Genomic DNA, 13,079 nt, shown 5'->3' with positions numbered 1-13,079 from the left:
TCAGAAACCTTCAAAACGTCGAGAAATGTAAAAATTTTTGATTTCGATTTTTGGACGATTACTATAACTTACCCTACGGAAGTTAATAAATCTAATTATCAAATCGAGTAACATTTAAGATTTTTAAGCCAAAGTAATATTACTTGATTTTTAAATAAGAGTTGTAATAAAATTTCTAAAAAACTGAAGAACAAAACATGGTGGTGCAGTTGGTTTCAAAAAAAATTCCGACTTCACGGTTTCGAAAAAAAAAATTCTGTTCATGCAACTTGCCTTAAGGCAAAATATCATTTTTAGCTAGTTAAGGGTTGAATATAATATAATTTCAACTAATCAGACCACTAGCTATAATGTTCAAAATATCGTCGCCTATTATAATGACAATTACAAACCTTACAAGTCTTTCTGTACAATTAATGCATGTCTCTAATTCATAGACTACAATTAGTATAAGTCTATCTCTAATTGAATTTAATTATACTATATCCATCGAGGTCAATGTCGCAAAATTCTCCTCTATCGAATATCTCCTTTGCAAATTTTTAGCGATCCGCCAAGTTTGTTTTTCGAACGACGCCGAGGCGTTCGGGACGAAATAAATACATATACGCGCAGTGCTAAATAACGCCTTTGCTAAATTGCGTCTCATTCGATATTGGAGATTCGGAGAAAAATTATATTTGAAAATATAGATTGATAATAGATACATAATTTCATTATATGTATATATTTTATTAAAAATTCGTGCGCGTTTGCGCTAAAAAAGTGATAAGGATGTGAGTGAACGCAAGGACTAGATCATATTTGTTATACTTGTGTAAAGTGTGTGATTTATTATTTTACATATGAGCCCTGGTGTTTTTTTTTTAAAAAAAATGAATGTGTTATAAATAAATGCTTTGGTAAATTTAGAAGTTGTTCTGAATAAAATTTTGTGCTAATTTTCTTTAAATAGTAAATGCTGGAATTCCAATTTTATTAATGAGCGCGTCGCCATACAAAAATGTAAAAGTATTTACTTTTTTACCATTTTAGAAGTATTTTTGCACTTCATATATTTTTATACTATTTAAGAAGTATTTTTGGAAAAACAGGATAAAAATGCTTAATATTTTAGTATTTTATTAATATTAATATTTCAAAGCATATCAGGCAATTTTCGTTAAATTTTTACAGTCAATTGTTATCCAAAGGCTTAATTTAATTATTGAATATATATTATATAAAATTTAAATAAAATCGGATATGCTAGAAATGATATTTTTTTCAATCGCCTGACCTAGATAAATATATAAATTACATTTTTATGCAACTCTTGACATCAAATCTATATTTTTTCTGTCTATAAGACAATCAATAAAATACAAATAATGCATAATCAGTCTATCCTATAAACAGTATTTTAATGGCAATATTTGCTCTAGAAATGTGTTCAAATTCCATAAATTAGTTAAAAATAAAAAATGTGGACTATTTTGAAGAAGTTTCGGCGCAAATTGTGCAAAGTGCGAATTGTGTGGCTGAGGAGATTATCACAGGTTCAAATTTAATAATATTAAAAAAAAAATTAATTGTATGCAAAAATCATAGCAAAAATATAATTTAAAATAAATTGCATTTAATCTAGATTTTGTATTCCTTTTACGAAAATGTATTATTAAAATAGATGTATAAAATGTAAAAATGTAATGTAAAAAAAAGTCCTTCTAAATTTAAGCCTTTAATAAATTTATATTTGATTTAGACGTTTTTACTGATATACAAGAAACATACTAAAGAAATTCAAATTAATAAAAAATCCTTGCTTAAAATTATTAAGAACTTCTAATCCAACCAGATTCTGTTTTTTATAACTTTAGATTTTGTCTTTTATACATTCTAGCTAGTGTTGAAAATTTTGCTTCTATATAAATATATAAAATAAATCCGATAAATCTATGTAAATATATAAAGGGTCCAATTTTTTCAGATACTAAAAAATTTTTCAGTTGCTAGCTTTATAAAGTGATATTAGTCAGCTAATTTTGAGTGCAGACATAAATTTTTCATTAATAACTTATTAGTATAAAAATAAAATTTGCTTCAGGTATTTATATGCCATTATTTACTTAAGAAATTTTTAAAGCTATTTTTGTTTAAAATTGTCTCGAGATTGTTATTTGATTAGTAAACCATTTAAAACAGTTCAATGATTAATTGAAATGCTGATGTTGTTATTGTTGTAAAAATAACAATAAAATTGTTTGTTATTTAAAAAACTTCCTACCAAAACAGACTAAAATCTGTATATAATAATAATAATTTAATGATTAAAAATGATATAAACCTACTAATGTAATATTTATTTTTGTGTCTGGTAACAAAACTTTTTAATAAATGATTAAATTTTGTGAGAAAGTTTTCTCATTTTAGTATTTGTCATCATGGTATATGTATTAATGTATAACATACTCAAATTATTCACATTTTGTGCAAACGGTTTGTCCTGAGGAGCTCCTCAAAATCCTAACTTCATTTCCAAGACCTATTTTAACATTATTTATTTCTGGTACTTTATTTAGAGATTATCTAAATATCCTAAAATTTTCTAGGAAAAGTTATCAATTTTAGTATTTGTCGTCAAAGTACGTATATCAGTGTATAACATACTCAAATTATACACTTTTTGTGCAAACCGTTTGTCCTGAAGAGCTCCTCAAAATCTTAATATAATTACCAAAACGTATTATAATATTGTATCAACCTGGTAGGTACTTTATTTAGAGATTATCTAAATATCTTAAAATTTTGTGAGAAAAGTTATCAATTTTAGTATTTGTCATCATAGTACGTATATCAATGTACAGTATACTCAAATTATACACTTTTTGTGCAACCAGTTTGTCCTGAAGAGCTTCTCAAAATTGCAATTTTATTGAATAACCTAATATTGTTAATCGCTAGAGCACAACTCAGTAGTCAAACACTCTCCTCAAGTGCAATTTCGATATCATACTGCTTGATATCAAGCTGACCAAGGTTAATATAGAACCTGTACTAGCCAGATATAGCTGGATTTCGATAAAACAAATTTCAGAAAAAAATCTGATAAATAAATTACTAATATTTATATCTGTCTATCACATTGTAGGTGTGTTTTTTCTCTCTAACTTGTTTGTAAACATTAAAACTGGCATTTTTTACTTTCTGGCAGACATTTCGACGTATTCTGAATTTAGAATGATCTAAAAGGTTTTCTGGTCAAATTGGATCAGTTCCAGGAATTTTAAAAATTCGATGCACATAACTGCATGTTGTAATATTATGCAACAAGATACTTCGATACTTTTAATAGGATGACGGAAACCTTACAAGATTTTAAATATATATATATATATATATATATATATATATATATATATAATATAATATGATGTAATATTGTGCTGACCTATTGAATGAAAGTTACGGTTTTGCCTATAAGCTATAACCTTTAAGGTATTAATTTATTTCTTTACTAAATTTATTTAATTATTCACGAACAAGCTAATAATTATAAATATTATTTTATGCTCTCGTCAAGGATTTTTAATTTCCTGAAATCCATATCCTGATCATTAGAAAAAATTATAAATATGATTAATTAAAAATTTATAAGACCAGGTTTAATAGTTTCAGATATGAATTCATATACATACTTCATATACGTACTTCGACGACAAATACTAAAATTGATGACTTTTCCCAGAAAATTTTGGGATATTTAGATAATCCTTAAATAATGTACCTACCAGATTGATATAATATTATAATATGTTTTGGTAATTATATTAAGATTTTTAGGAGCTCTTCAGGTTCTTTTGTGCAAACTGTCCACGTTTTCGGGCGCACGGATCAACCGAATGGTTTAAAAAACATTCGATCCCTATTGATAGGGAAATATGCTGATTAGTTTTTGGCAAAGGCAGATACAGCCGTTACGGAGATACGGAGCAAAGAGTGCAGAAAATGCAAATCGAGTTTTTGAGAGAACGGAGTATCGGATTTGAATAATCTAAAAAACATTCAATTTGTAATCATTGCGAGAAGAGGTGATTAGTTTTTGGCAAAGACAGATCCCGCCATTTCGAAGTTACAGAGCTAAATGTGCAAAAAATGACAGTTTTTGAGAGAACTAAGCGCCCGATTTGAATGATCTAAAAAACTTTCTGCTTGTATTGACAAAACAATTGCTTTTGAGGATAAAAAATTATTACATTTTTTTTTTATTTTTCATAAAATATTTTTGTAATTTTGGATTAAAAATTCAAAAAATAACCCAGGCTAAGCACAGTCTAAGCGTCTCTCTGGTACAAATGTTTACCCAAGTGCGTTTAGACTGTTTGTGTATTGAAGCACTGTTCCAATTTTGTGAAAACTTGAAAAATGTGAAAATGCTGCCAAGCTAAGCACAGTATAAGTGAAACTGTCGCACAGAATTGTTTGCAAATGCGTTTAGACTGTGACTATACGGGAGTACTTTTCAATTTTGTGTAAATTAGGCAACTTTTTTTTTTTAAATTGATTTCGAAATGAAATGACGATTGTTAATGTTCTGGAGATGAATTGATTTATGAGTCACATTTGATTTGCTCAGATATAACAAACAAGATAGCAAAAATAATGAAAGTTACACAGTATTTGTAATAATATATTTCAAAAACGTTTAAAATTTCTCGAATACTTCATTACGGTACGGGAAGTTCCAGAAATTTGCCTTAAGGCACGATGCCATACACCACTAGTTTATTAATATTTATTGTCCTTTTTCAGTCCTATCTCTACACGGCCAGATCTCATTCCGATTTATCGGCCATAGTCGGCGCACGAACCGGAGGTGCGACTCCACTGCTAATCGCCTGCAGAAATGGGCACGAGGATGTGGTACAGCATTTGATCGAGAGATGTCATGCTGATATCGAGCAGACTGGATCGGGTAAGTAAGGAAATTGTAATTAAATAAACGAACTTAGATAACAGGGTCTTTCTGAATCAACTCCATAACATACGAGTGACGTTGCAGTTTGTGTGTAAAACGTCTGGATGCACAGCAAATGCATGACATTTTGTATTGTATACACAGGGCCGGTCCTGGGGTCCTTAGCGCCAGCATGCAACTTTTTTTCTAGCGCACCCCCCCCCCCCCCCCTATTAATTTTCACCGTTTTAACAGTTTATCATTAAAATTATATAAATATCTCCATATTTTTTCAAAATTCTTAATTATTCTGGATTTAGTACACAAAAAATAGATATAATCTAGAAGGGTATAAAATAAATTGATTTTAAATTTATTTATTATTATCGATATCAATAAATAAAACAATTATTGTTGTTTCATAATTTCACATTTTAGTAATATTCAATATCTAGTAAATTTGTTAAGGATGTAAGTTCGACTACCATAGCAAAAGAATTAATATTTTTGTTAGATTAAAGTTATAAAATTTAAGAAATGCATTTCAGAAATAATATTTATTATTTTGATAAAAAGATCTTGATCTCAAAATAATAAATACTATTTCTGAAATGCATTTCTTAAATTTTATAACTTTAATTTAACAAAAATATTAAGTAAAATAAATAAATTAATTTTTAATTATTCTTGATTTAGTGCACAAAAAATTAGATATAGTCTAAAAGCGTATAAAATATATTGATTTTAAATTTATTCAGAAAATCGAGGCGATTCGGGGGTTGATTATATAATAATCAAGTATTTTGAAATTTTCAATTATTTTTAACGTATGTGCAATATTAATATTTAAAAAGACTAGCATTTAATTTTCAAACATAACACTTAACATAACAATTTAATTTAATTTTTCATCATTTACAATATCCAAAATTGCGTCGTAAACTTCTCCTTATTGATATCGTAAGAGCCGTCACATTCAGAGTATCAGCTTGTTGTTTTAAAGTTAAATTTTTAACGTATTTTAGAAGTATTGTTCAAAAATCAGTAAAAAATGCGAAGAATTTACACATTTCTTGAACAATATTGAAAAAAAACTTATTATATTTGATATGTATTATTTCTGTATAGTCAATAATTATTAAATTTAGAGTATGGACACGACTAGGTATAAAACAAGCCTTAAGATTTTCGTTCCAAAGTAAATTTTGCTTCCATTTTTCATATTTGTTCCACGCATGTCTTCAACGTTCAAAGTTCAACAGATGCGAAACATTTGCAACAAAAGCAAAAGTTAAAATTCAATTTCTCGGAATAAACAAGCCATTTTCTAAGCACTGACTCCCAATTTTTTATAATTTATTTATATTTTTTAACAAGTTCCGATTCAATCAGTTCGCAATTTTTCGGCAATAATGCCCAACAATTAATTTAATCTTCCGCAGGTTTGCGCTTATGGGATTGAACACTAGATAATTTCTTTTTCGATTCCACGGTAACTTTAAACAAAGAAAAAATTGAATAAGTAGATTAAGCAATAAACAGAGCTGTTATTTACTAATTTGCAGAATTATTAACGGGTTAATTGTTTCTACTGATATCTCATTGCAAAATAAATATGCTTTTTGTGTCTCCGCATCTCTAGTTAAGTTAAATTATTTATTATAATTTATTAAATATTTTAGATTTTAAATAAATAATTCTAGATTTTATATAAAAAAATATAAATATTATATTATAAATTTAATTTCCGAAACTCGTTTTGGCGCCCCCTAAGACTTGCGCCCGCAGTTTTTGCATGCATCGCATGCAAGGCAGGACCGGCCCTGCGTATACAGTTTTCAGAATGATTCAGTAGTATTCAGTATCTGATTTTTTCCATTAAATGTAAAGCTTTTACTAGAAGTTTTACACCCTGTTACGACTAGTAGCGTTTCTAGCGGCGCCAAAGCACAATTATTCCGATGACTCGGAAATATCCTTCAAAAATGAACTTATTTCCTTATCTATGGTTGTACTGTTTCATTATAACGAATTTTCTTCTCAGTGATTTTCGATGGCGAGACGATAGAAGGAGCACCACCTCTTTGGTGTGCAGCAGCAGCCGGTTGGTCCAGTGTAGTACGCCTCCTAGTCTCCAGAGGCGCCAAAGTCAACTCAACAACCAGAACCAATTCCACACCTTTGCGAGCGGCCTGTTTTGACGGCCACTTTGACATAGTACAGTATTTGGTAAAAAATGGAGCAGGTAATAAATGATACAGACAAGGGAATGCAATACCGGTATACCGAATTACCGGTAAACCGCCCGATTTTTCGGCGGTATTTTTACCATTCCAAAAATATCGGTATTTTCGGTATTTTTACATAAGCGCTCTTTGATACATAATACCCTAAAGTTTAAATTTCTCGGAACAAATTTATCTTTAAATTCCATAATCGCATAAACAGCTATATCGTCAAGTGATTCTATAAGATAAACAAATGTCAAATATTATCTCAACTCGTGGTTAAACTGAATATTTATTGCTTTCCAAAGGGCTTCATATCGTGTTAAAATAAATAGAATTGGACTGATAGATAATGATGTTTTGTTTCATCTTTTGTAAAAATGTAACGGTTTTTTAAGTGACATTTGCGCCAAAATATTTTATATCATACAGATCACCCCTGCGTAATCTTTATTTTTTTCTAACTTTATACGTAATAATTATGATAACTACTAAATATTTTTGCTTCTTATTACGATTATAAAATATTATTTTTCGAAAACTTTACGAAGTTTGAAAATACCATAGAAGCATCAGATTGTTTTAAATAACAATACTCAACAATTATAGTAACTTATTATTTATCTCGACAAAGTATCCGATCTTAAATTAGTGTAGAAAAATTATTTTTTTAAAATATTGGAGATTATGCTAATTTAACACATCGGATACAGACAATACAGTTTATTATAATAATGTAATATGATCTTTTATGAGTTTTTGGTCTTTTTTACTCATACGTTTGTTTTTGGTGAAAAGTACTCAATATACTCGATAGTGATAATGAATAAATTAAATTGGATATAATTTTATTAAATTATTATTTAAAAAAATAAACTTATTGTTTTATTTTATTGTTTAGTTGAATACAGTTGTATATACATTTTTTCATATTTGTACTAGTAACTTTCAATTTTGTTTACGTTTGTTTAAGATAATAAAAATACCGGTAATTTACACCGGTTTTAAAATGAAAAATTACCGAAATACCGGTATTGAAATTTTCCATCGGTATTGCATTCCCTAATACAGACTAACAAAAATACTGTATGTGTTCTAATTTGTTTTTGTTTTTTACCAGATATCGAAGTTGCCAACAGGCACGGTCATACTTGCCTTATGATAGCTTGTTACAAAGGGCATGTCAAGATCGCAAAATTTCTTTTGGGCCTAAATGCACGAGTCAATAGGAAGAGTGTTAAAGGCAATACAGCTTTGCACGATTGTGCAGAAAGTGGCAGTTTGGATATTTTAAAACTTTTGTTGGAACATGGAGCTGTCATGGATGTTGACTCATATGGTAATAAAAAGACAGATTTATGAAGGTTTTCTGTTTTATCATAATCAGACTCATTAGGTATTTGTTACAAACCATTTCTGGTTCAAATGCATATTTTATGTGCACATTTTTTACAAACATCAAACTGCAAACAACATACATCATCGGAGTTGATTAGGGGGCGTCTATTAATCACTTGATCGATTTTTTTAAGGATTTTTGAACCACCCATTGTCTTTGGTGATATGTGTTGATATTCAAAATTAGCCCCTTCCCCTTCCACCAAATATCACGTGTATTTTAGATTTAATTAGTTAAGAGAAAAATGATAAAATTTTCGATTTTTTCAAAAATGTTTGGATTCAAAAAAAAAATAGGTAAAAAAATATATGTAAAATCTTACTATACCCCTCCCTCCCCAACGTGATATAACTTTTTTTTTGTAAAACTTTCCCTAAAAATCTCACGTGATTAATGGACACTGGTTACACATCTTTTACCTACTTTGGTTACAACTTTTACTCTACTTTAAAATAGTGCCATTAATTTTAATTTTTTTGAAAATGTTTGGATTTTTTTTTAAATCAGGTAAGAAAAAAATACACGTGAAATCTTTACTATATATTATATCTTCCCTCCGTCACGTGATATTTAGTGATTTTTTGTAAAAAAAAACCTTAATACTTTCGTTAAAAATTGATTATGTAGCTGGTTATACATCCTTTGCCCTATACTTTAAAGTAGTACCATTAAAATACAACATACTTCACTTATTCAGTAGGGTAAGTTATAGTAATCGCAAAAAATCGAAAATGAAAAATTTTATATATCTTTACGTTTCAAAGGTTTCTGAACATTTTGGCATACTTTAAAAAAAAATAGCTGTATGTGTGTGCGAATACAAATTTTCGTTTGACGATTTCGGGAACACCGATCAACCGATTTGAATAATTCAAAAAACATTCGATTCGTATTGATAAGGAGACGTGCTGATTAGTTTTTGGCGAAGGCAGGTTCAGCTGTCTCGGAGATACGAAGCAAAGAGTGCAGAAAATACAAATCGAGTTTTTGAGAGAACGGAGTATCCGATTGGAATGATCTAAAAAACATTCAATTTGTAATGATTGGGAGAACAGGTGATTAGTTTTTGGCAAAGGCAAGTCCCGCCATTTCGAAGATACAGAACTAAATGTGCAAAAATGGCAGTTTTTGAGTGAACTAAACGTCCGATTTGAATGATCTAAAAAACTTTCTGCTTGTATTGACAAAACAATTGTTTTCGGGGATAAAAAATTATTAAATCTTTTTGTGTTTTCCATAAAATATTTTTGTAATTTTGGATTAAAAATTCAAAAAATTACCCAGGCTGAGCACAGTCTAAGCGCGACTCTGGTACAAATGTTTACCCAAGTGCGTTTAGACTGTTTATGTGGAGCACTTTTCCAATTTTATGTGAAAACTATTAAAAAATGTGAAAATGCCGCCAAGCTAAGCACAGTACAAGTGAAAATGTCGCACAGAATTGTTTGCAAATGCGATTAGACTGTGACTATATAGGAGCACTTTTTCAATTTTATGTGAATTAGGCAACTATTTTTTGAAATTGAATTCGTAATGAAATGACGATTGTTAATGTTCTGCAGTTAAATTGATTTATGGTTTACATTTGATTTGCTCAGATATAACAAGATAGCAAAAATAATTAAAGTTACAGTATTTGTAATAAGATATTTGAAAACGTTTAAAATTTCTTCAATATTTCATTACGGTGCGGGAATTACCAGCAATTAGTCTTAAGGCACGACGCCATACGACTAGTTATTGAAATAATCCTAGTCAATCTTCTTAATCCTTGCCCTAATGAATTTTTATAATTTTTTTTTTTTCTTTTAGGAATGACGCCGCTGATGACAGCAAGCGTGACAGGTCACTCTCGAATTGTAGAACATTTAATAAATCTTCCCTGTGTCACCAGGGAAGATAGAATAGCAGCATTAGAACTTTTGGGAGCAACTTATGTCGATAAAAAAAGGGATATGTTGGGAGCTTTAGAATTGTGGAAACGGGCCATGAATGAAAGGTAAATGATAAAGCAATAAAAAATAGAGATAAGAAATTGTTCGGACGTCTTTTCGTTTTTTTATATTGGCCATGAAGGTGACAAACTTCAGGGCATTAAGCTCTACACGAAACGTTTGCTACCCCTGGTAATTAATATTAATATTATTATTAATTGTACTAGTTGTTCACTTCCAAAAGTAAAGTCCGCTTAACAACATGTAAATAACCAATAAAAATAAATATATCTTCTTTCATTATAACTTAGTAACAAATCAGTGATTGTAATTAGAACTGCAACAAATACATAATATACAAACAAATCAGTGTTTAATACAGTCCGCAGTTACAAGGGTTAAATTATAACCCAACAACCTGAATTATCGAAGGACAGTTTTAATAAATTCTATAACTACGTAACAAAAGTACAGAAATAATGAAAATAGAGATGCGGTATTAGCTTATACTGTGGCGAATAAGGTTCATGAAGTATCATCTTTAGGGATGATATATTTATGAAATATAATTTAGCAGCAATTCACCAATATTAAGAGATTTCCTTTAGAGCTCTAACTCATCCTCTGAAGATATCTGTGATAACTTAAAATCTACGACTACAAGTTAGTTAAATTGAGAGTATTTGAATACACCCATTTACCCCCCCATTTGGAATTCGAAAACCGGTTTTTAGTGAAAAAAGTCGGTTTTTACTGTATAAATGAAAAATGACAAATATAACCAAATATAAAAGATAGATGATAGCGTTTTGATTCTTGAAATCGTATAGGTTCAATGGCATTTGATATCTTATCAGTCTGCAATGGTTCCCAGAAAGGTTTTGTATACATATATTAATTTAGATTTTTATACCAGTAACTTCCTTTACTTAAAAAAAGAGTTTTAAACCCTAGAAGCCATAAACTAAAGAACCAAAAACTTAGAATTTTTATATCAGGCTTTAAAAATAATTAAGCATAATTTGGTCGCAAGTATGAGAGTATTTTCTATTTCCGAAAATTTTGTGAATGAACAAAGGACACGTCTCAGTAGCAATTCCATAGACGTTCTCAGTTTTTTGAAATTATATTTTATTAAACAAAAAAACAATAAGATGTTTAAAATTAATTAATTAAAATTGTTCGGAACAAACAATACCCGAGTTTAGCTTAATTGTTTTTAAAACTAAAATTGATATTAACAAGTATGTTTCAACATGTATCTAATTTCTTTTTTTTTAATTTAATGGATTATTTAAAATTGTATTAGTTTCATTTATTCGAAAACTTTCCTTTCACTATCATAACAATATTTTCATTCCTATATGTGAAAATGATGCATGAATAACGAATAATTATTTAATCAACATAAACTATTATTTTTTAGATCTACTAATTAAAATTAAAATAATTTTGTTTACTATCTACAAAATTGAACAATAAATAAATTCAGTCAAATACTATTCTAAATTACACTAAATTTGCGGATAAATTACAGAATATTTGAGCAAAAATTTATTTCCTATATAAAATTCGAATACCGGTTAGAACCGGTTTTTTTAGTAAAATTAAAATTCGAAAACCGGTTTTCTGAAATGTCGGTTTTTGTATAAACCCTAATAGTAATATATCATTTACTACTAATTTTTTTTACAATTATCTTATGTTTTTATCCAGGTATCACTCGTCATTACCACCTATACCACATGTAGTCAGTACACCAGTACCAGCATATGATTATGCCAGAGAAGCCAGAGATGCCCAAACTTTAGAAGAACTCATGGCAGATCCTGATGAGATGAGGATGCAGGCTTTGGTTATCAGGGAACGAATATTAGGTAATCTTATATATAAAATCTTATATATATATATATATATATATATATATATATATATAAATGAATCGCAAAATGTGTTGGTAAGCGCATAACTCAACAACGCCTGGACCAATTTGGCCAAATCTTTTTTTAAAATGTTCGTTAAAGTCCAAGGATGATTCTTACGGCGAGAATAATTGCCGGAAAAAAACAGCCCTTTACTTTTTCACATACAAACGTTTTCTAACTAAAATCAATAATAGAATCAATTATTGCTATTATATAAAGTTCACATTAAATTACAAGCACTCACTGTATACTCCTCCTAAACGATTATTCGGATTTTGATAAATCTTTCTGAAGTTTGTTGAGGAAATTTTCTAGGATGCATGTGATTGTAAAGTACTGGGATGTATGTGCAATATTGTAGAAATAAATGAAAAAACTTGCTAAAAACGACATGCCATTGTTTGCATTCAAAACAAATAAAAACTATCTGCCAAAAATTTCAATTTACTTATGAACCTAGACAATATTAGAATATGTATAATAAATTTATGATTATGAATAAGAAAAATGAAATGTTTACATTATTATTGCCAAAAAACAGCTGAGATGTGCCAGAAATTAAAATAGTATAAGATACAGTATATGTATGGCAGATTGAATGATACACATATGAACAGGATATGATAAAATAATTCACTTAAAATATAAAATTAAGTA

The 13,079-nt window shown here is 28.8% G+C and overlaps 1 protein-coding gene across 2 annotated transcripts in view; it reads left to right on the top strand.

Moving 5' to 3' along the window:
* LOC113366737 (protein fem-1 homolog CG6966) overlaps positions 1-13,079 on the top strand; it is a 77,456-nt gene that overhangs the window by 62,388 nt on the left and 1,989 nt on the right. Inside the window, exons 1-6 of one of the 2 annotated variants that reach the window (XM_026608394.1) lie at positions 1,406-1,538; positions 4,792-4,954; positions 6,981-7,181; positions 8,285-8,503; positions 10,376-10,562; positions 12,214-12,374. In XM_026608394.1, the coding sequence (XP_026464179.1) occupies positions 1,464-1,538; positions 4,792-4,954; positions 6,981-7,181; positions 8,285-8,503; positions 10,376-10,562; positions 12,214-12,374 (1,006 nt within the window). In that variant the 5' untranslated portion in view covers positions 1,406-1,463. Of the gene's footprint in view, positions 1-1,405; positions 1,539-4,791; positions 4,955-6,980; positions 7,182-8,284; positions 8,504-10,375; positions 10,563-12,213; positions 12,375-13,079 lie in introns of those variants that run through there. The other variant, XM_026608395.1, reaches the window with a different exon arrangement.

This window comes from Ctenocephalides felis, unplaced genomic scaffold (genome assembly GCF_003426905.1).
Source record: "Ctenocephalides felis isolate EL2017-DRISC unplaced genomic scaffold, ASM342690v1 CF-g0.4_SCAFFOLD_01170, whole genome shotgun sequence".
Classification (NCBI taxonomy): Eukaryota; Metazoa; Arthropoda; class Insecta; order Siphonaptera; family Pulicidae; genus Ctenocephalides; species Ctenocephalides felis.
Note: the sequence above shows the minus strand (reverse complement) of the source record. Positions and strands in the feature narration are given on the sequence as shown.